Raw genomic sequence first — 25,063 nt, 5'->3', positions numbered from 1 at the left:
TTCCTTCAGGGTCTGAACCCTGAGATTCATCGGATGGTATCTGTGGGTAGTGATATGACCTACGAGGGCTTGGTGGACCGTTGTCGCCAGGCGGAGGATAGTATCTGGAGGAACAGGGGACTCTTATCTTCTTCTTCCAGGTCGAAGAGTTCTAGTCCTTTGGGTCCGAAGGGCCAGTCTTCCAAGAAGTCTGGAGGTACTTCTTCTTCTTCATCTGGATCCGGGGGAGTGCATCATTTTGGTGGTCAGAAATCGAGCCGATGTCGTCAGTGTAGATGCAAGCATCCTGCAGGCCCTTGTCCTCGTTCGAGTGGAGAATGTTTTCAGTGCGGCCAAGAGGGTCACATGAAGAGGGACTGTCCGATGCTGATTGGAGCAGCGAGTGGTTCCGGAGGTTCTCAGGCATCTGTTCAGACACCTCAGTACCAGCAGCCACCTTTTCAGCAGTAGTATTCTCAGCAGCACCAGCAGCCGCAGCAGTCTCAGCGACATCCTACTCAGACTCCTTCCCAGGGTCATTCTTCTTTTCGGCCACGTGCTCAAGGACAGGTCTTTGCACTGAACCATGAGCAGTAAGAGGCTAACAGTTATCGGATGATCGCATGTATCTGTAGTTTGTGTGGTTTTCCTGCGTATGTTTTGATTGATACTGGTGCATCGCATTCTTTCGTCTCAGAACGTTTTGCTAAGAAGTATAAGTTTCCATTCATTCCTTTAGACGCGTTGATAGTGGTTTCTACTCCTATGGGTAGCGAGGTTTTAGCCAAGCGTCTAGTAATGGGTTGTGTCTTGGACTTCGAGGGGCATCAGCTTAGTGCTAACCTGATGATTCTATTTATGGAGGATTTCGATTGCATCATTGGGATAGATCTCCTGACTACCTATCGAGTGATAGTGGATTGCTATCAGAGATTTTTTCAGTTCCGTCCGGAGGGTGGCGAGTCTTGGTATTTCTATGGTGAGGGAGCGCGACCCCCGATGCCAGTGGTTTCTGCTCTGAAAGCCCGGAGTGCTTTAGAGTCTGGCGGGGAAGGCTACCTTATCTACGCCATTGACGCATCCTTAGGGGAACCAGATATCCGGGAGATACCAGTGGTTCGTGATTTTCCAGATGTGTTTTCGGAGGAAATTCCAGGTTTGCCGCCTGTACGAGAGATCGAGTTTGGCATTGAGTTACTGCCAGGGGCTACACCGATTTCCAGAGCTCCTTACCATTTGGAACCATCAGAGATGAAAGAGCTGCAGAAGCAATTGCAAGATCTTCTTGATAAGGGCTATATTCGACCCAGTGTTTCGCCATGGGGAGCCCAAGTGTTGTTTGTCAAGAAGAAAGTCGGGTCGATGCGGCTGTGTATCGATTACTGACAGTTGAATCAAGTTACCGTGAAGAATAAGTATCCTCTTCCACGGATAGATGATCTGTTTGATCAGCTTCAAGGTACTTCAGTTTACTCGAAGATTGATCTTCGGTCTGGGTATCATCAGTTGCGAGTTCGGCAGGAGGATGTTCCTAAGACAGCATTTTGTACGCGGTATGGATACTATGTGTAAGGCCCAAAAATATTAAGTTCTTAATGACGGGATTTAAGAGTTAAATTCCGAATAAGAGTGAAAATATGAATTTAAGAATTTATGGAAATTAGAGATTTCAATTTCAGGTCAAAAATATTTAATTTGAGGATTTTCGGATTTTAACATTTTAATATCCGAAATACTTAAATTAAAAGATTAAAAATATTTGAATTGATTTTTATGCAATTTATAATGTAAATTCCAATATTATAAATATCAAGGATTTAATTTGAGGATGAAATCCGAGCAAGGGCCAATTTGCAAATATTGAGAAATTCAAGGACTAAAATGCGATAAGGTCCGAAAATATTTAATTTTAATTCGAGAATATTTAATTTGAGAATATTTAGAGTTTAGAATTAAATTCTAATATTCTTAAATTATTTAGGATTGAAATTGAATTAAATCGCTTGTTCGGGGACTAATTTGTAATTATGCCAAAGTTTAGTGGCCAAAGTGCAATTTTCTTTGCAACTTGTGTTTTTAAACGTGTAATCTGTAGAAAATGATCAGATTGCAGCCCAAAAATCCAGAAGAAAATGAGAGAATGGGGAAACAAGGGTTCCAAGTTCATTTTTGATCTTTTAGGCTTCCATATCTTTTGATCCGCCCGGTAGAATTTCCGATTGATCATATATTTGCGATCACAGCTCCGAGTGCTAAGTTTTGACGTAAGTTTTAAGAAGTTCTACCATGTTTGAATTTTATGATGTTGTTAGAATTAAGATTTGATTATATAAACATGTTCTAGCATATACGACGATAGCATATCTAAGACAGATCGAGAAAAGATCGTCGTTTGAACATGATTTCGATTTTTGAAAGAATTTTCAAAATTCTGAATTTTTAAGGCTAATTATTTCGAGATTGTGCTGCTAATTTGGTGATGCTATCATGTTGAGATCATAGTATTGATGATGTTCCTGTGTTTAGAATTTCCGGTTTTGATCCGTTACGCCGTCGGTTTGAATTCCGGTCACGGGATCAAGTTATTAGATTGTTTGATCCTAAATAAGAATGAAATGATATTGAAAGCTCATCTTGAAGTATATATCAATGCATTTCAGATTTGAATTGCAACATATCGATTTTGAGTCGGCGAGCTCGAGAAGTTAGCCGTTGAACCGAGAAAGACTGAAGAAGGTGTGAAGCTAGTTTGCCTTGAATGATTGTAATGATTTGAGCAAATTTTGATAGAAGTTCTTTGATGTCAGTTGTCCAGACTTGGATCATCTAAACTCGAGAGCGAAAGGTATGAATAGAAATTAATAAGATGGGCAGAATAACTCGAGATTGTTTCTGATTATCGAGTTGCCTAAAATCACATACATGCATGTTTAATATATGTTATTGTTTACGTTTACATAAATGGGATAGATTATTCAAGATAGATATCTTCTTGAATTCCCAGAATATTTATGTAAATGTCCACTTGTCTTCTTTGATTTATATTATTTTCTGTATTGAACATGTTTTACGTATTTCATGTGATGCTTACAGATTTGTCGGTATCCTTGAGTGATTATATGATCATATGATTATATGATTGATGTGTTCAATATGTTGTTTTAGCTTATGTATGATTTGATGCATCCAGCTTATGTTTCATTCATCTTGAACTCCAACCTGAAAAGCACAGAGGGTTGAAAGGCCTAGAGTGCAGATGAAGTTTGGAGAACTGTAGGTGAGTGGCATGGAATGTAGATTTACTTCCAGAGTCAAATGACTCATGGCACGGAATATAGATTTATTTCCAGAGCTAGATGACTCACTATAGTTGCACCAAAGTCAGAGGAATTGAGATATTTAACACCACCTCGATTGGGAGAGTCGGTGGTTAGTTAAAGATTTTATTTCCCCGGGATCCCAAAACTACGATTTATTGATATCAGATTTGATAGCCTATTCCTTGGCACATGCATTGCATTTATGCATTAACCTAGAGATTTCTATGGTTTAGAATATGCGTTTACAAATGCTAGCATGTTATTTTATGACATTCAAGATTTGAATGAGTTTATATGCTTGGTATTATTTTATTATAGATGAACAAATATACTATCATGTTTTACCTGTTATTACATGATTTGAGATTTAAGATTCAATTGGCATATAGATTTAATATGCTTAAATGATGTATATGCATTTCGTTCATACTGAGATTTATTCTCATCAGAGTTATCCGGCTGTTGCTTTGTTTGTATGTGTGCATTGCATCAAGGTCCGTGCAGGGTCCGTTGCTTTGTTTGTATGTGTCCAAAAGCTGCACGGACCCCGTGCAATGGTTCGTGCAGGGTCCGGACCAAGGTCCGTTTGTGAGATACAATTTTTTTTAAAAAAAAAAATTCAGTCTTTGATTTTATTCGTTCAAGTGTGATTCCTTTTTGATTAAATATTAATTTGCCACTTAAGATGAGATTAGCACCCGAGGTCCCCACAACAGGTGGTATCAGAGCGTAAATTCTTGGACTAAGATAGAAGTTGAGCGGGATAGATTGAGTCGCATGCATTTATAGTATTGCATGAGTATGCTTTACTTGCTTTACAGAATTGTATGAGACGATGATTGTTTGATTGAATACTGCTTGCTTTACTGAGATGCGAATTACATGCTTATATGCTGATATGTATGCATGATTTCTTGAATTCATTAGAATAAATGAATTCGTTGCAAGCATGAATTATTTGAAAAGCATGAGAATTTGCAAGCATGTGTTTTATTCAGAAGCATGAGATTATATGTATGTTATACTGAAATTGTATTTTATAATCTCTGCAATATATATTGCTTTTGTTATCGAATAAGATAGATTGTGCAGATAGCATGAGAACCTCAGACAGAACAGAATCGCAGACAGAATAGAACAGTGTTGAGGTACGTTTTTGAGCCGATCGATATGATGATTGCACTGAGGAGTATGTTAGTTGAACAACTCCAAAGCTATTAATCATCAACTCGGAAAGATACAGAATATGCTATGTCTAGAAAGGGGTTGATTTGAAGAGCTGGATCAGTTGTTCAAGAGAAGAATATTCAGATGAACATAGAATCAGCTTGATTTTATATCAACTCTAGGACTTAGCAAGAAGTTGGTGAAGTTGCCAAAAGAAGTATTGAAATGTTTGGCAGGTAAGTAAACAGAATTGTTTCTTTCCGTATATGACAAAGAAGATAGAAAAGCAGACTTTGCAGAATAGAAGCATAACAACTGTAATGAGTTGATTTCAAGCCAGTAATAGAATAACGAAATCACGAACGGGTAGTACGAGGCAGAATTGAATTTTTATTCACGCCTCTGTAATTGTGAAAACCTATGATCATCACCTTCACTATAACTTTCATAGCAGTATAGCTATGAAGCAAGAGATAGTAAAACCTGCAGCAAAGATCGATTTAGCCTAAACTCCAGCATATGAAGAAATATAAGCATAGCTTCCGTAGCTGAAATAGATCAAGAGAACTTTTGAATGGCAGATAATTTCATAGGAAATAAGCCAATACAAAAAATAAGGCTCAAGTTGTATCAGATAAGAATATTACAGGTAAGTGAGTTAATTCTAGTTAACCGCTTATATATTGATTGCATAGCATACATTTATATATCAGTGATTTATTAAGCTACAATCTGTATCTGATGAGCCTTTATTCATCGTATTTGCTGAAATTTTGCCTTTGAGTTGATGGAACACATTTGCAAGATTAGTCATAGAAGATGAAATACAGAATTGAGGAAATAAGATTGAATGTGCTGATATCAGGCGTGAGATATTAAGCTAGAATGCATTATCGATATGAATGCAATAATTGAGTTTCAGATAAGAATTGATTGATCATGTTCATTGATTCAGTTCGATCAGCAATAAAAATGAGTTTTAGAAAATAAAATTTATATTATTTCGGTACTGGTTATACCAAGAGGAAAACGTCGTAAGAATTTTAGTCGATGTACTGAATTATTATAAAACTAACCTAGAATTGGCATATATGTCAGTGGTTAGAATATACAGAAATATTCAGAAGACATATTCCGACTTTTCTACGAAATGAAAGGAGTTCTATAGAAAGTAATGTCTAGTATGAAAGTCTGATGACAACTCGTATAGAAGAGCATTACTTGAACTGAAGAACTCCAGAAACAGCTAGAATATTGAGTAGAAAAGAGTTATTTAGTACCAAAATGATGATTAATTCTATGACAATAAGTTAAGTCGAAAAGATTATATTCGACTATTGTCAGCTGAGAGTTAATAAATGAACTCATGTCAATAGAGAATAAGAAAAATCAGTTACAGTTGAGCTTTCTCTTCAATTTTGCTGAAGCTATTACATCATAGAAATCATAATTCTTGAATTTCTTCCTATCGATTCTGAGGTTTTTGTATTCGACCTCGATCGATTTTGATTGACTCTTATTCCTTTGCTAGAGTCTGATTTGATTTAATCGCTTTAATTTTTGATATGCAAGTGATTTGTTTTCACTGTGCAGATTTTGTCATTTAGAATATTTGATTTTGGGTTACCTTGACTTGAGCGAGTTCCTTTGATTTGAAATTTGAGAATTATTGATTATTTGATGTGTCTATTCAGTGTATCTTGAAGTATTTGGCTTGTAACTGATAGAAATTAAGATTCAGACCATCAGCAAGAATTATGGGTTTTAGATAATTTCTTGATTGATTGAGTACAGATTTGTACTTGTTGTATGTTTGTGCTTGAGTTTCTAGACAGATGCTCAAACAATCAGAATTGTTGCAATCCAAGCTAAACTCGATTGGTTTGGAAAGATAAAATCAACATTGATATTAGATCAAACAATAAAAATGTCGATTGAGAACGCTAGATTAAGATATAAGACAAGACAGCAGATTAGAACAGATGAATTTTGCGGTGAATAATCGCGTGAGTATGCCAGATATTCTAGATATGGAATATCATATTCTGAAAGAGGCAGATGACAACATATTTCAAATCCATTCAGTTGTCTAAACATGTATGACTTATATGTAGTCATTACTTGGAAATAAGTATTGGTGAAAGAAATGAAAGCAGATACGACAAAATTGACATTACCAATACAAAAATTCTAGTAAAAGAAGCAGAAAAGAAGAACTCAAGTGGTTTCTGTAACAGATTAGTTACATAAGAGTTGAAAGAAGATCAACTTTGTGAAAGACTTTAGATTTTTTTTCTAGATTGTGGTATTAATTGTCAGAGGTTTTGAGTGTTTGGTTGTATGAGATTTCATTATACCATCCTCCGATTAATGGACTATCATATGTGATTATATAGATTTCCGAGGATATGCTCAGAATTATAGTACTAGATTCGGTACTAGTTGATTGATTATTTGCCACTTGATTACTATAATTCCTGTGACAGCTATCTGATAGATATAGAGACAGTATTTTGCGTTTAGATGATAAGAAAAGCATAATTGTCTTTATATTGAAATGATATGTCAGAAGTATCAGCTATCAGACCAAATATGAGTCAAGAAAAGATAGAGAATTTGAAGATTGATTTGAACAGAATAAGAACAGAGCAGCACAAACAGAGTTAGCAAATGAGCAATAGATGTAGATTTTGAAGCCTGAACAGAATGATCAGAAAAGAAGTTCTTTTCCCGAGCATCATTTCAGAAAGAGATTTCAGAAGTGAAACAATAATTGATCCTTGTGAGTATTTGATCTAGCTTATTGATTAATACTCAATCTTGAATTGTCAGATAGATGAATTGTTATCCATATACATTGGCTGAAGAATATCATCTAGAATGTGTATGTGCATTCAATTCAGATAAAACAGAAGCAGATCAGATTTTAAGAGAAGCCGACTAACTTATGCAGAGTTAGATCACGAGAAAGAGCAACATAGATCTAAGTTGACTCAGTGATTATTTGTTCAGGAGAATAGATATGATTGCAGAAGCGATCAGAAAGAAGATTAAGATACGGTTGAAGAGAAGATATCAGAATAAATATCTAAAGCTCACAGAATTGAAGTCAGTATTACTTCAGTTAGCTATACCGTTGACGAGAATCAGCAGTAAGATCGAATGCGATTTCGAGGACGAAATCATTCCTTAGAGGGGAGGAATTGTAAGGCTCGAAAATATTAAGTTCTTAATGATGGAATTTAAGAGTTAAATTCTGAATAAGAGTGAAAATATGAATTTAAGAATTTATGGAAATTAGAGATTTCAATTTCGGGTAAAAAATATTTAATTTGAGGATTTTCGGATTTTAAGTTTAATATCCGGAATACTTAAATTAAAAGATTAAAAATATTTGAATTGATTTTTATGCAATTTATAATGTAAATTCCAATATTATAAATATCAAGGATTTAATTTGAGGATGAAATCCGAGCAAGGGCCAATTTGCAAATATTGAGAAATTCAAGGACTAAAATGCGATAAGGTCCGAAAGTATTTAATTTTAATTCGAGAATATTTAATTTGAGAATATTTAGAGTTTAGAATTAAATTCTAATATTCTTAAATTATTTAGGATTGAAATTGAATTAAATCTCTTGTCCGGGGACTAATTTGCAATTATGCCAAAGTTTAGGGGCCAATGTGCAATTTTCTTTGCAACTTGTGTTTTTAAACGTGTAATCTGTAGAAAATGATCAGATTGCAGCCCAAAAATCCAGAAGAAAACGAGAGAATGGGGAAACAAGGTTCCAAGTCCATTTTTGATCTTTTAAGCTTCCATATCTTTTGATCCGCCCAGTAGAATTTCCCGATTGATCATATATTTGCGATCACATCTCTGAGTGCTATGTTTTGACGTAAGTTTTAAGAAATTCTACCATGTTTGAATTTTATGATGTTGTTAGAATTAAGATTTGATTGTATAAACATGTTCTAGCATATACGATGATAGCATATCCAAGACGGATCGAGTAAAGATCGTCGTTTGAACATGATTTCAATTTTTGAAAGAATTTTTAAAATTCTGAATTTTTAAGGCTAATTATTTCGAGATTGTGCTGCTAATTTGGTGATGCTATCATGTTGAGATCATAGTATTGATGATATTCCTGTGTTTAGAATTTTTGATTTTGATCCGTTACGCCGTCGGTTTGAATTTCGGTCACGGGATCAAGTTATTAGATTGTTTGATCCTAAATAAGAATGAAATGATATTGAAAGCTCATCTTGAAGTATATATCAATGCATTTCAGATTTGAATTGCAACATATCGATTTTGAGTCGGCGAGCTCGAGAAGTTAGCCGTTGAACCGAGAAAGACTGAAGAAGGTGTGAAGCTAGTTTGCCTTGAATGATTGTAATGATTTGAGCAAATTTTGATAGAAGTTCTTTGATGTCAGTTGTCCAGACTTGGATCATCTAAACTCGAGAGCGAAAGGTATGAATAGAAATTAATAAGATGGGCAGAATAACTCGAGATTGTTTCTGATTATCGAGTTGCCTAAAATCACATACATGCATGTTTAATATATGTTATTGTTTACGTTTACATAAATGGGATAGATTATTCAAGATAGATATCTTCTTGAATTCCCAGAATATTTATGTAAATGTTCACTTGTCTTCTTTGATTTATATTATTTTCTGTATTGAACATGTTTTACGTATTCCATGTGATGCTTACAGATTTGTCGGTATTCTTGAGTGATTATATGATCATATGATTATATGATTGATTGTTCAATATGTTGTTTTAGCTTATGTATGATTTGATGCATCCAGCTTATGTTTCATTCATCTTGAACTCCAACCTGAAAAGCACAGAGGGTTGAAAGGCCTAGAGTGCAGATGAAGTTTGGAGAACTGTAGGTGAGTGGCATGGAATGTAGATTTACTTCCAGAGTCAAATGACTCATGGCACGGAATATAGATTTATTTCCAGAGCTAGATGACTCACTATAGTTGCACCAAAGTCAGAGGAATTGAGATATTTAACACCACCTCGATTGGGAGAGTCGGTGGTTAGTTAAAGATTTTATTTCCCCGGGATCCCAAAACTACGATTTATTGATATCAGATTTGATAGCCTATTCCTTGGCACATGCATTGCATTTATGCATTAACCTAGAGATTTCTATGGTTTAGAATATGCGTTTATAAATGCTAGCATGTTATTTTATGACATTCAAGATTTGAATAAGTTTATATGCTTGGTATTATTTTATTATAGATGAACAAATATACTATCATGTTTTACCTGTTATTACATGATTTGAGATTTAAGATTCAATTGGCATATAGATTTAATATGCTTAAATGATGTATATGCATGTCGTTCATACTGAGATTTATTCTCACCGGAGTTATCCGGCTGTTGCTTTGTTTGTATGTGTGCATTGCATCAGGTTGGGGCATAAGCAAGTCAGATTTGGCTTGGATTGCACGAGATTGAAAAATTAGAAGTGGAGACTCGGGTTTTTAAGCATATGACAAGTAGTTTATAAATTTGGTAATCATGTTAGAACAACAAGCACTTCTGTATATGTTGTTGTTGAGTATTGATTTATACTTGAGATTTCATGTATTACAGATATGTAGATTGATGTTTAAATGCATGTCAATTATGTAGAATCATGTTGAATAGTTTATATGATAGATTATATCATTTTTCACACTTGATAGCATTAAGAAGACTGATTTTTACACGCAGGGCACAGACCCCGTGCATGCCATGTGCTTAGGTCCGGATGGACTCTGTCCCAAAATATATTTTGAGAAAAGAAGGCACGGACCCCGTGTAAGCCTCCGTGTAAGGGTCCGTGTGTTCTCTGTTCCGCGATTTCTTTGTTTTTGATTTCAACCATAGGCACGGACCCTTGTCCAAAAGCTGCACGGACCCCGTGCAATGGTCCATGCAGGGTCTGGACCAAGGTCCGTGTGTGAGCTACAATTTTTTTTTAAAAAAAAATCAGTCTTTGATTTTATTCGTTCAACTGTGTTTCCTTTATGATTAAATGTTAATTTGCCACTTAAGATGAGATTAGCACCCGAGGTCCCCACACTATGAGTTTCTAGTGATGTTGTTTGGTCTGACAAATTCTCCAGCTGTCTTTATGGATCTGATGAACATGGTGTTTTGCGACTTTCAGGATAATTTTGTGGTGGTGTTCATTGATGATATCTTGGTTTATTCTCGCAGCATGGATGAACATGCCTATCATCTATACACTGTACTCTAAGTCTTGAGAGAGAGACAGTTGTATGCCAAGTTGAACAAGTGTGACTTCTGGATTGACCGAGTTGTATTCCTTGGTCATGTCATTTCTCAGGAGGGCGTATCTGATGACCGCAGCAATACAAAGGCTATTCTGAATTGGTCGCGTCCGACTACAGCTTCTGAGATCCGTAGTTTCCTTGGTTTGGCAGGGTACTACCGGCGTTTTGTGGAGAACTTCTCTCAGATAGCTTGGCCTTTGACACAGCTGACAAAGAAAAATGCTTCTTTCGTGTGGTCTGATGCTTGCGAAGACAGTTTTTGTGAACTGAGACGTCGTTTGATGACAGCGCCAGTTCTTGCTTTGTCGTCTGGATCAGGTGGGTTTGTAGTCTACACTGATGCTTCTCTCCAGGGTTTGGGGTGTGTGTTGACTCAGAATGGCCATGTGATCACTTATGCTTTCAGACAGTTGAAGAATCACGAGGAGAACTATCCCGTACATGATCTAGAGCTTGCAGCCATTGTCTTTGCTCTGAAAATATGGTGTCACTATTTGTACGGAGAAAGATTCGAGATCTTCACCGACCATAAGAGTTTGAATTATATTTTCACTCAGGCTGAGTTTAACATGCAACAGCGTCATTGGATGGATCTATTGAAGGATTATTATTGTGAGATCAAGCACCATTCAGGTTCTTCGAACCCCGTTGCTGATGCGCTTAGTCGCAAGGTCTATGTGAGTTTCCTTCGTACCAGTTCAGTTTCAAGGGTAGTGGAGGAGTGTTGTTCTTTGGATTCACGTTCCTTCATAAGAAATAACAGCAGGGGATTCATGTTTCTTCTGTGCTTGCATGCATTGTATCGACGAATTCGGGAAGCTCAGAATTCTGATCTGAGGACTCAGAAGTTAGCCCGTTTGGCTGAGGGTGGTAATACTTCTGGTTTCCATCTGCAGGGAGACTGTCTGTTGTGTCTTTTAGTCAAGTAGTGGTACCCGTTGATTCGGTTTTGAGGGACAAGATCTTATCGCAAGCTCACCGCAGTAGATTTTCTGTACATCCAGGCAGCATGAAGATGTATAAGGATCTTCGCACTTGATTTTGGTGGAAAGGGATGAAGCGCAGTGTCTATCAGTTTATATCCTGATGCCTTGTATGTCAGCAGGTCAAGGCAGAGTTTAGACGACCCGAAGGGTTACTTCACAGCTTAGAGATTTGTAAGTGGAAGTGGGAGCATGTGACGATGGATTTTGTCACCCACTTGCCTATGTCTTCCAGGAATTGTGATGCTATTTGGGTTGTCGTGGATCGATTATCTAAGTCAGCGCATTTTCTTCCCTATAACCGAGATTATACCTTTGATAGGATGGCGCATTGTATGTGCGGTAGATCGTTCGATTGCATGGCATTCTGTTGAGCATTGTCAGTGATAGAGATCCGAGATTCGCCTCGAGATTCTGGGGTAGTTTTTAGCGAGCCCTTGGTACTACTTTGAGCTTGAGTATGGCTTACCATTCAGAGACAGACGAACAGTCCGAACGTACTATTCGCACTCTGGAGGATATGCTTCACGCAGCGGTGATGGATTTTGGTCCAGCGTGGCATGATCATTTACCGTTGGTGGAGTTCGCTTACAACAATAGTTACCATCGCAACATTGGCATGGCACCATTTGAGGCTCTTTATGGACGTCGTTTACGTACACCTCTGTTTTGGGACGAGGTTGGCGAGTGTTAGTTTGAGGGACCTCAGATGATTCAACAGATGACTGATGCAGTGGAGTTGATCCAACGCAGGATTAAGGCGGCCCAGGATTGACAGGCTAGCTATGCGAACACAAACCGGAGGCCGTTACACTTCGAGGTAGGAGAGCATGTATTCTTATGTGTGTCACCTTTTCGGAAGGTGATGAGGTTCGGCCGCAAGGGTAAGTTGACACCGAGATTTATTGGTACTTTCAAGATTTTCGAGAAGGTAAAGAACGTGGCTTATCGTCTGGCCTTGCCACCAAGTCTTTCGGGGATCCATGATGTGTTCCATGTGTCCTTGTTGAGATAGTACGTGGCGGACGAATCGCATATCTTGCATCCGATTAAGGTGCAATTAGATCAGGATCTGTCATATGTGGAGAGACCCCTACGGATTCTCGACAGGAAGGACAAGTGCTTCGTAAAAAGAGCATACCATTGGTGATGATACAGTGGCAGCGCAGAGGTATAGAGGAAGCAACTTGGGAGTTAGAGATCTAGATTCGAGCCGAGCACCCCGAGTTGTTTTGAGATTTTTTACTTTCCTTGTATCAAATTTGTACTTTTTTAGTGGTAATAAAGAACATTTTGGATCGAATATTTTACATTCCTTTAGGCTTAAATTTCGAGAACAAAATTTTTTAATTGGGGGAGAATGTAATGACCCGTAACTAATTAAAGGTATTTAAGGGATTAATCAAATTCAAAATAAAAAATTACGTTCATGATCAGAACGGAAGCTCTGTTGGAGGGAACGGAAGCTTCGATGGGGATCGGAAGCTCCGGTGTTCAACGAAAGCTCCGATAATATTACGTCAGCCATGTAGTGTGAGACAATGGAAGCTCCAATCTGGAACCGAGGTTCCGATTCTGCTTATCCATGGCCAGCCAGTGAGGAACTAACACGTGGCGGATGAGGGAGATCAGAAGCTCCGATGGCACATCGGAGGTTCCGGTAGTGTCCTATTTATAGGAGTGCCGAGGGTCATTTTCAAATGCACCATTTTTCCTCCTATTTTATATACTTAGCTCCTTTAGTCGGTTTTAAGGGTTTCTAGGCGTCTTTTTTAGGATTCGGAAGTGGCATAGCGATCCCGGCGTCGTAGCGGAGTTGTGGCCAAGTTTCGAGGCTATCGATAGCAAAGGGCTGACGACGGACGCAGGTATAAATTTGTCTTCCTAAAAATATTTAGGAGTATGTAATAGCTTAGTTAAGGCTTTTAGAGCTTAATTATTGATGCATGGGTAATTGCATTGTAGTAGCAGTAGACTGGACTAGTAGGCTTGGAGTCTAGACCAGTAGTGCTAGGAATTTCCTGCAGTTGTTAGAGGTACGTAAGTACTGACCGAGATAGCCGACATGAAAATGTATGCTTATATGTTGCATTTTCATGTGCTTGGTTTTACATGGTTTACTGCTTTAGCACATGCATGACTTTTACGTGAGACTGCATCCAGTACGATGTGAGTCTAGACCGTTTCCATCGGTGATGAGTTACTCCTTATGGATTCGTGTCTGGGGACGCTCAACCCCTGGTTTTGCTATCACTAGGAGAGATCACGACGGTGGAGTAGACGCTATAGTGGATAGGAGAATATACGAGTACCCCGCGGAGTCGCTCTCTTAGCACAGTACTGTGTATTCATGGTGCCCTGAGAAATTGTATTACTGTGATTTTAAATATATTTGTGTGCTTCATATTAGTTTATATATATCATTGCTTATGTATTGAGCGTAGTCGCTCACGCCCCTGTGTTTGGATATTGTGGTGTACCTTGTGGCGGGGCAGGTTTGAGCTGGACGGTCCGGGCGGCTCTCAGCAGGATTGAGGATCCGAGAGAGTGAGGTTTATAGGATAGAGATTTGTTTACTTTGAACCTTCGATTTGGTTGTATAAGAGTATATATATGCTTTTGTTATCGTCGGTTGTATTCTACCGATTGAATTTGTTGTATTTTAAATTATTCGCTCCTTACGCTTTAAGTATTTATTTCATGCGCTTTATTAAACTCTAATTTGGTTGTGGATCCGGGTAGGGTCGCTACACCTTCTCTCTTAATGCCCGGCAAGATGGCCGGTTTCTGGATGACACCCTTTCTTCTTGGAAGGGCTGGAAAGAAAGATTCTTTTATATCCAGCTACCTTCTGCCCATACTAAACCCACCCAGCTCTTGACAGCCATTTTCCACCCAAACCTAAACATCCCAAACACTATTATGCCGAAGAAGCATACCTCCGCTGTCAGGATTTGGTAGAAAACGAGAAATTCCCTTCAGCCCCCCTCCTGGAGGAGAAGAACTTATTTGCTTATGGTCTGGGTGCTCGGGTGGTGGATCCGATGGACCGGATAATTGATGAATATGAAGCTCTGAGCTCAACTCCCGATATACCTTACTGTTTTTGCTTATTTGCCTTATCTTGGTTTTTATCTCTAACTTGTGATCTTTCCAATGTTTCTTTTACAGAGGAACTAGCCCCAAAGAAGAAGAAAAAGAAGTCCCGCTTGATGAAGCAAGACTTTTCCCAAAAGCAGGCAGCTGAAAAGGCGGCTACCCAGGGAAAAGAGAAGGCTAGGGCTGCTGAGGCAGCCAAAAAAACCCAAGTCTTGCAACTGGCTCAAAAGCGTTGAGCTCAGGGGGCCCTGAACCTAGAACTTCCCTCCTCTGCTACTGCCCCTATTCTTATCGACCCCAAACTTCCCCTACGCCCAAAGTACCTGCTGTCCAAAGGGTCGGGACTTCTGATCAGCAATCCCCCGATGTGGCTGAGACTTCCTCCCTTCTTTCTCACAAGAGAAAAGCTATGGGGGAACCCGATACGGTCGTCCTGAGTGACCTAGAGGAAGAGCACCCCTTTCCCGTTCCTTCAGCCCCCTCGGCCCCTTCTACCAAGCTTCCCAGGGTTCCAGCCCCTCCTTCTGCCCAAGAAAATATCTTCATGGCTCAGGCTTCTGGTCGAGAGGTACGGATATTAAAGGATCTCTTGACCCCCATCGAACAAAACCACCTCTATCACCGGGACCCGACCAACAAGTACTTTGAGGGCACTAACCAAATTTTGTCTATAAGTTCTCCCTTTCTTTCCTCAACATCCTTGTGCTTGCTTCTTCTTCTTCTAATCCTTATGTTTTCAGGGCCTGCAAATGCTAGTTGATAGCTATGAAGATGCCACCCAATTTGGGCGAATAGAGACGAATCGGGCTCAAATAGAAGCGGAACGGTCCGAGGCTGCTTCAGAACTATACAAGAAAATGGAGCAGGACACGGAGATGCTGAAGAAAACCCATGACCAGGTGGTGTCCAGCCTCCGATCTTCCCTTGAAGCAGCCAACCGACAACTTCTCTCCACCCAGCAGATCCTATCCCAATCTCAAGCAGAAACTCGCAAAGCCCAAGACACTCTAGCTTCTACCACTTCCGAGCTAGAGGTGACTCAAGGTCAAACTGCGGAAGCCTGGGCCAAGGTTGCCGCTGGCAAGGATAAGGCTGAGAAGGCATTGTCTGCTTTAAAAAGCCATATGAAGTCAGAGAAAGAGCTCAAAGCCTCTTTCCTTTCCTCTGCCAAATTCCAAAAGGCTGTGGAGGACATGGCATATTCCTTCTTCAAAATTGGCTTTGAGAAATGCCGTGACCAATTCGAAGAAGCCGGTCTTTGGTATGCCGACCAGAAGGAGTTTCCTGACTTGGATAGGGCTAGTCATTCTCTTCCTGCTTCAGCCAGGCCGGACAGAGCAGAAGCCTCCCAGTCAAAAGAGATCCCGACAACAGAAGGCAAAGGTGCCCCAGACAACCCCGTAATCTAGGCCTATTTTGTAATTGGACCACTGAAGTCCCTCCACTTGTAATTTCCTTTTGTTAATTCAAATTATTTCCTTCAGTATTCGTACTCTGCTTTAAGTATTTACTTCTTTCAACACCAAACCAAAATCATGACTAAGTAGTATCCCGACCTCTCAAAATAAGCGCCCATGTTTTAATGATCCTAGGCTTTGTAGGGTGCCAAAGTTTAGAATAACATGGGCTTTTAGATAGGTGTCGGGGCCTGAAACCTCCCAGGCTTTGTAGGGTGCCAAGGCTTAAAATACCTTGGGCTTTTAGATAGGTGTCAGGGCCTGGAACCTCTCGAGCTTTGTAGGGTGTCAAGGTTTAGAATATCTTGGGCTTTTAGATAGGTTCCGGGGCCTGGAACATCCCGGGATTTGTAGAGTGCCAAGGCTTAGAATACCTTGGGCTTTTAGATAGGTGGCGGGGCCTGAAACCTCCCGGTCTTTGTAGGGTTCCAAAGCTTAGAATACCTTGAGATTTTATATGGGTACTGGGTCCTGGAACCTCCCGGGATTTGTAGGGTTCCAAGGCTTAGAATACCTTGGGCTTTTAGATAAGTGTCAGGGTCTGAAACCTCTCGAGATTTGTAGGGTTCCATGGCTTAGAATACTTTGGGCTTCGAGATAGGTGCCGGGGCCTGGAACCTCCCGGGCTTTGTAGGGTGTCAAGGCTTAGAATGCCTTGAGATTTTAGATAAGTTTCGGGGCCTGGAACCTCACGGGCTTTGTAGGGTTCCAAGGATTAGAATACTTTGAGATTTTAGATAAGTGCCGGGGCCTGGAACCTCCCGGGCTTTGTAGGGTTCCAAAGCTTAGATTACCATGGGCTTTTAGATAAGTTCCGAGGCCTGAAACGTCCCGGGCTTTGTAGAGTACCAAGTCTTAGAATATCTTGGGATTTGAGATAGGTGTCGGGGACCTCTCGGGCTTTGTAGGATTCCAAGATTTAGAATACCTTGGGATTTTAGATAGATGTCGTGGTCTAAAAGCTCCCGGGTTTTGTAAGGTGTCAAGGCTTAGAATAACTTGGGCTTTAGATAGGTGTCGGGGCCTGGAATTTCTAGTTCTTTGTAGGAGATGTTTGCTTCCATAAATAAATGCTTTTATTGATAAATACCGATATTGATTACAATAATTAAATAAAATACTTCTTGAGATGCATTGCATTCCAGGGCCATTTGAGTGTCCGTCCCTGGCCATCTTCCAGTTACCAAGTGTTGATACCCACCCTCCTGATTAGCATATAAGGTCCTTCCCATCGAGAGTCTAATTTGCCGACCTCTCCAGCTGGATTAGCCTTCTTCAAAATAAACTCCCCTTCTTTAAATTTACGATGTTTGACTTTTTTGATAAAAGGCTCTCATCACTCGAGCTCGGTAAGCCTCCTTTCTTTGAGCCGCTTTATCCCTCCGCTCCTCTATCAAATCCAATTACTGCGCTCGGGCCTCTACCTCTGTTTCTGCATGAGCCTGAATGCAAGCTGAGGGTTGCCCAATATCTACTGGTAAGACGGCCTTGGATCCATATAGGAAACTGAAAGGTGTCTCTTGAGTGGTTGTATGAGGTGTAGTGCGGTAGGGCCATAGTACACTCGGGATCTCCTCCACCCAATCTTTCCCAACTCCATGCAATCGTGCCTGAGGAGATCGGACAATAGTATGGTTGGTCACTTCAGTTTTCTCGTTACTTTGAGGATAGGCTACCGAGGTGAAGGCCTGCTTAATGCCCATTTCTGCACAACAATCTGCCAATTTTTGTCCCTAAAACTGTCGACCATTATCCGAAACGAGCTTTCTTGGGAGCCCAAACCAGCATACTGTATTCCTCCATAGGAATTTCATCACCTCCCCCTCTGTTATCTTTGCCAATGGTTTCGCCTCCACCCATTTGAAAAAATAATCGACAGCAACCAGCAAAAATTTCTTCTGAGCTCGGGCCCGGGGAAAATGACCCACTATTTCAAGTCCCCATTGATCAAATGGGCAAGAAGCCCATACCGGCTTCAAATTACTCGTTGGACTATGCTAAAAATTTCCAAACCTCTGACACCCTTCACAAAACCGATCTATTTTTAGAGCATCAGCATGCAGGGTAGGCCATCAGTACTTTGACAATAATACCCTTCGTGACAGACTCATAGATCCCCCGTGATTCCCACAACATCCTTCATGTACTTCCCTTAGGACATACTCTGTTTCTTCTTATGCCAAACACCTAAGCAATGGGCTCTGATAAGAACGTAGATATAACACATCATTGAGGATGGTGAATTGGGGTGCCTGTATCTGAATCACCTGAGCTCACTTTTCTTCTTCAGGAAGACCCCCGGTTGTGAGATATTCCACTATCGGGGTTATCCATGTATTCTCTCGGGAGATAGGACCCGAGACTCCTATGGCGGCCACTAGCTCCAACTGTTTAAGAATTTCCTTATCACCATCACTCGCCAGAGTTATTGCCCTCTTTGCCAGGGCATCTGCTTCAGCATTTTCTTCCCGCGGTATTTGTTCTATGATCCAAGTGGTGAAGCCTGCCCCGAGTTCTTTGATTAACTCCAAGTATTTCAACAATCTCTCTTCCCGAGTAATGAAAACTTTCTTAACCTGTTGGACCACCAGCTGTGAATCAGAATATATCATGACTTGGCTTTCCTCGACCTCCCGAGCCTACCTCATCTCTGCTACTACTGCCTCATATTTTGCCTCGTTGTTGGAAGCTCGGAAAGCTAGCTTCACAGCCACTTTAATTTTCTCCTGAGTAGGTGAAATTAAGATGACTCCTACACCACTTCCCTCCATGCTGCTGGATCCATCAACAAAAACTCTCCACACCTCCACTTGACCAAAGTTGATCACCTCTGTCAAAAAATCAGATAAGTCTTGTGCTTTGATGGCCTTACGGGGTTGATACTGTAGTGATCCTTACCTGGATCACCTACTAAACAGAACTTAGGCATGCAATTAACTTAATTAAATGGATATCAGAATAAAACTGCGGAAACCATAAACAATATACAATCCAAAGGCAAGAAATCTGTAAATACCCAAATATAATACAACCAAATCGAATAGTTGTATCAATCCAATAACAACATAATAAAACCTAGGCGAAGCTCCAGCTGGCCAACCACTGCCTAGAGAGTACGAGACATGAGCATAAAACGATCAGTACGAGAGTATGAGTATACATTCATGCAAAGTGAACTCCCTATAACTCGAGGTCAAGGATCAGATACAAAGAAAAACCGGGCCTTGGTATGTAGCACGCTGTGCCGTCGCTTCAGGAGGTGGCTCCCATACCAAAATACCAGTGGATTTACCGGATCCAAAGGCATGGAAGTCCATCCACTAACAAGATAGGGTACAACCCTACTAATAGACATCTCGAAGGAGATAGCTCAGTATGCAAATGAATGCAACATAAATCAATGACATATAAACCATGCAGTCACATAATATATGCATACTCAGTCAGGATATCTCGAACAGTACTTTCGTACCTCAAATCAGTGCAAGCTCTACCAACTCTAGGTCCACGCCTATAGTCTGCTCTACACTGCCAAATGATACTACTATCATTAAAGTTCTCTAAAAGCCTTAACTAAGCTATTGCATACTCCTAGATATTTTTAGAAAGAAAAAGCTATACCTTCGTCCGTCGTTAGCCCTTTGATGTCGATGCCTCCATAACTTGGGCACAACTCCGCTAAGACTCGCGAATGCCTCGCCGACCTCCGGGCCAAGCCTAAGAAGACTAGAACAACTCGAAAACGTCTAAAAGGAGAGGGAATTCTCGGAATTGGCAAATCAAAATGAAGCCTCGGCCTTCTATTTATAGACCACGATCGGAACGTCCGATCCTACTATCAGAGCTTCTGAACATCGTTATCTGCCACTTGTCAAAATATCACTGGTTGACTTCGGATAGGGGTGATCGGAGCTTCTGATCCTGATCGGAGCTTCCGATCCTGCCATACGTCATGCCTGATGTAATTCGATCGGAGCTTCCGATCGCTCATCGGAGCTTCCGATCTGTCCGATACCCAATTTGTTTAATTAGAGTTGATTAATCATTTAATCACTGATTTCGGGTACGGGCTACTACAGATACTCAATATCATACTTACCCAGCTCGACCGTCCATTTTACAAGCCGACTAGAGGAATCCGGGTGAGTCATGACCCGCCTTAGAGTACTATTGGTAAGAACAGTGATCAGGTGGGATAAGAAGTAGGGCCTCAATTTCCGTGTTGTGATTACCAGGGCCAAGGTCATCTTCTCAATATCAGTGTATCTAGGTTCTGGCCCCTTTAGAGAATGCTGACATAATACACTGGTCTTTGGTCTTCCTTCTCCTCTCTTATCAGAACCGTGCTAACCGCCTGCTCCGTGGTAGACAAATATATCCACAACCGCTCCCCGGGCTCTATTTTAACCATGATAGGAAGATTAGCTAAATGATCCTTCAATTTTAGGAAGGCCTGCTCACATTTCTCATTTCATCCAAACTTCTGAGCTTTACACAACACTTGGAATAAATGGTAACTGCAGTGGGCTGACCGGGCTATAAATCGGGACAGGGATGTAATTCACCCGGTTATCCGTTGGACCTCCCGTATTGATGTTGGTGAGGGCATCTCCCGAAGCATCTTCATTTTTTTCTGGATTCACCTCTATCCCTCTCTCTCTCACCATGAACCCTAAAAACTTGCTACTTTTGACCCCAAACATGCACTTCGTCGGGTTCAGCATAATCTCGTGCTGCCAAATCATAGCAAAAGTTTCCTCCAGGTCTGCTATGAAGCAATCCCGGGTCCGGTATTTTATAGTATGTCATCCACATACACTTCCATATTCCGCCCAATCTGCTTCTAAAATACTTTATCCATCATCCTCTGATATGTGGCCCCTGAATTCTTTAGTCCGAACGACATAACCACATAGAAAAAAGTATCTCCTGATGTGATAAAGCTGACTTTATCTTGATCCTCCCAGGCCAAGGGGATTTGATGATACCCCTATTATGTATCCATGAAGTAAAGCAGTTCAAATCCTGATACTGAATCCACCAGTTGATCAATCCAAGGTAGAGGATAGCAATCCTTAGGACAGGCCTTGTTCAGTTCCCAAAAATCCACACACATTCGTCACTTCCCTGTAGCTTTTGGCACCAACACCACATTGGAAAAATAGGTAGGAAATTGTACCTCTTTAATGTTCCCCGCCCGAAGTAATTCATGAACCTGCTCAGCAATCACTTTATCCTTCTCAGCTCCGAAATGTCTCTTCTTTTGCTTAACAGATCGGGATCCCGACACAATGTTCAATTTGTGTTCCGCTGCATGAGATGAAATTCCTACCAATTCAAAAGGAGACCAGGCGAACACATCAGCATTTTTGACCAAACAGATCTTCAACTGCTCCACCAAGCCCGACTCCAGGTCCCGGGCAATTTTGGTAGATTTCCCCTCCTGACCGAGCATCAGCTCTATCTCTTCATGTTCTCCCTTGGCTTCCTCCACAGAACACACCTCTCTTCCTCCACGGCACCCATCTTTCCCACCCTGTCTTGCCTTATAATCCACTTTGACCGTTTCTGAATAACACTTCCTTGAGTAGGGCTGATCTTTTCTAACTTCCCCCACCCTGTCTCCCACAGGGAACTTAATTTTTTGATGATAAGAAGAGGCTACGGCCTTGAAAGCATTCAGGGCCGGACGTCCTAGGATGACATTGTAAGAAGGGGGTGAATCCACTATCGTGAACATTGACATGAATGTCTTCTTCAAATCCCCTGATCCTAAGGTTATGGGTAGCAGCATCTCCCCTTGGGGTTGAACCGTATGCCCAGCGAAGCCATACTGGGCTGTTTTGGCCAGGCTCATCTCATACCCCTATAAATCCAAATCCTCGAATGCATATTGAAAGATAAAATTGACCGAACTTCCCGAGTCCACCAACACTCGCCGCACATCATAATTGGAAACCCGGGCTTGTATAAGTAAAGCATCATTGTGCGGTGTGTTAACTCCTTCCAAGTCTTGAGGTCCAAATGTGATGACTGGACCTGAGTCTTGCCTCCTTACTTCCACCCCCAAACTCTCTCGTCGGCTCCAAGACTTCCTAGCCCGATTTGAATCTCCATATGTGGATCCCCCAGATATCATATTAATGATACCCTTGGCTGGCCCATCCTCTTGCCTCTTATCTCCTTTCTTAGAACCCGGCTTCTATTTTCCCCTTTCCCGAGAGGAAACATCGGGCTTAAGAGAAGCCAACACCTGTGACCCTTGGATCCAAGGTGGACCCCGGGGCTTCTTTTGGACCAGCCTACCATACCCGACATAAGGTTTCTGCTGCCTCTGCTGAAGCATTCTGCATTCACTAGTGTCAGGAGTGCCTTCCTGATGAAAGTCACAATACTTCAAAGGATTCCTCTTAGGAACAGGGCTCCGAGCTTCAAATTTCTCTTCACACACATTTACGGCCCTATATCAGGCCCCCCGTTGCGGTGCATACTGGGACAATCGCCTTATCGAATCCCTGGTTTCCCCGTTTCTTCCCCTATCCTGACTTCATTCTCTCCAGGCTATCTCTTTCTTCTGCTTCTGAGCCTCCTCCATATTGATGTATTTCTCTACCCAGGCCAACAAATCCTCAAAGGTCCGGGGTGCTTTTTTCACTAATGACTTGAAAAATTCCCCTTCCCGGAGACCTTGAGTGAATGCAGTAATATTTGTTTCCTATGCAAAATCGGGACTTCCAAAGCAACCTTATTGATCTTTCTAATGAAAGCCTCAAAGGCTCCTCCCTCGACTGCTTCACCTCAAATAGACTGTAGGTAGTTTTTTTGTACCTTTTACTGTTGCTGAAATGCTATAAAAACACTTTCTTGAATTCGGCAAATGACCGAATTCTCTGTGGCTCCAACTTCTCAAACCCTCTGGGCTGAATCCACCAAAGTGGTCAAGAAGACCTTGCATTTAATTTTTTCCCCATAATAGTTCAACATGGATATGTTCTCGAACCAAGCCAGCTGTTCCTCGGGATTAGTACTCCATCATACTCCCGGATCTTTGCAGATTTTTAGTTGGTTGGCACTTGGCAGGGGCTCTCCTATCACTTTCGGAGAAAAAGGGCACCCCTCAACCTTGGCCTGCCGAGCCATGCTGGGACCTGCTGCCTCTTACTTTTGTATCTTCCTTCATAACTCATGTAATTCATCCGTCATAGAGGGCTGTATGGAATGTATCCATGTAGTAACCCAGTTTTCATTTTAAGATAATAATATGTTAAACATGATTAAGGGTTAGTAATTAACCAATTCTAGGGCTTAATCGGACTTCAGAATTAAGAATTGGGCTTCCAATGTTTGGGCCAGTTCGGACGGTCCAAAGAGGACTTCAGACGATCCGAACTCAGCAGTCCGGGGGCTCCAAAGAGGGCTTGCAGACTTCGGAGTGAAGGCACATTCGGACTATCCGAACCCACAATCGGATGGTCCAAACTCCCCTAGGCCAAGTAGGAAGGATTACTCAGGCATGGATTTTGAAAAGTGTCGGACTTTGAAAACTTCGGACGATCCAAAGTGACGATCGGACGGTCCAAACTCGACGTGTTTTGCATGCAGGCATGAAGCTGGATCGAACAATCCGAACTCGAGTTCGGAGGATCCAAACTTGACCGAGAATTTTTCCTATAAATAGGGGTATTCGGAATTCATTTTGAATTACAAATTCCCGAGTTTCCTTCTTCAGTTATATAGTATGAGATATACACTTGAGGGCTCTATTGGTTATTATAGAAGTTCTTGAATAACCAAGGCGTGGTTATAGTTATCAGGGACTAGCGACTCCAAAGGGCTTGCTACGGACGAAGGTATGGTTCGGGAATCTATTTAAGTTTTGGAATTATTTATTAGCTTAGTTAAGGCTTATAAAACTTGCATAGAGATATGGTAAACGTTTGAATATAGACTTGGAACCTAGGATCCTACTAGACTTGAACTAGCCTAGAGGTACGTACACATTGACTGAGATTGCCAGCGAGTATACATGTTTATGTGTTGCATTTATTTGGCATTATTATATGGCATGATATATGATTTACCGCTTTCTATATTCATATGTCATGTGCATATACACGTTGAGCCTATACCCTGTTATACCTGATTATAGAGCCGCTCAGCTCTATACTTGTTATTCTGTCACTGAGAGTACCGCGACGGTGGGGACATGTATGTCTGACTACTCTGGTGTACTAGACGAGTGTGGTTGTACCCAAAGGTTGATCCGTGAGGTTACAACACTCATGTGGCGCCTGTACTGAGCATGACTTATCATATGACCCTTTACCAGTCATCATGATTGCATGCTTCATATACATATGTTTACTCATGTTTATGTACTGGGTGTTAGCGCTCACGTCCTAGTTGTTATCTTGGACACCCCATTCCATGGGGCAGGTTGCAGGATGGACGGAGCTGGGATTTCGAGGCAGGACTAGGGAGTAGGAGCCTTGAGGAGTTATTTATACAGCATGATTCGATATAGTTGTATAAAGTTTACTTTCTAGTTGTTTCAATTTGGTTGTATCACTACAGTATTAAGCCTTGAAACTCTTGTACTAAGCTGATATGTAAATTATGGATTATGTTTCCGCAAGTTTTTCTCTGTTTAGTATTTATTCTTTAATTAAGTTTAATGCATGTGTGATTCTATGGTGGGTCACTATATTTTTTATATCAGAGCATGCATAGATTTTGGGAA

The 25,063-nt window shown here is 40.8% G+C and overlaps 1 protein-coding gene across 1 annotated transcript; it reads right to left on the bottom strand.

Moving 5' to 3' along the window:
• Positions 1 to 17,726: 17,726 nt before the first annotated feature.
• Positions 17,727 to 18,183, bottom strand: LOC140877402 (uncharacterized). The gene is made up of 2 exons (XM_073280937.1): positions 18,114 to 18,183; positions 17,727 to 18,028 (listed from the first exon to the last, which is right to left on the bottom strand). Exons 1-2 carry the CDS (start codon positions 18,181 to 18,183, stop codon positions 17,727 to 17,729), a joined length of 372 nt encoding a protein of 123 aa, XP_073137038.1.
• Positions 18,184 to 25,063: the final 6,880 nt, after the last annotated feature.

Source organism: Henckelia pumila, chromosome 2 (genome assembly GCF_033568475.1).
Source record: "Henckelia pumila isolate YLH828 chromosome 2, ASM3356847v2, whole genome shotgun sequence".
NCBI lineage: Eukaryota > Viridiplantae > Streptophyta > Magnoliopsida > Lamiales > Gesneriaceae > Henckelia > Henckelia pumila.
The sequence above is the reverse complement of the archived record's forward strand: the minus strand, read 5'-3'. Positions and strand labels throughout refer to the sequence as shown.

Excerpts from the sequence above, each read along its gene's own strand:
- LOC140877402 (XM_073280937.1), bottom strand. The coding sequence starts at position 18,183 with ATGGGTGGAGGCGAAACCATTGGCAAAGATAACAGAGGGGGAGGTGAT. Across the intron at positions 18,029-18,113 it reads AATTCCTATGGAGGAATACA|AAATGGGCATTAAGCAGGCC; the intron begins GTATGCTGGTTT and ends ATTGTTGTGCAG.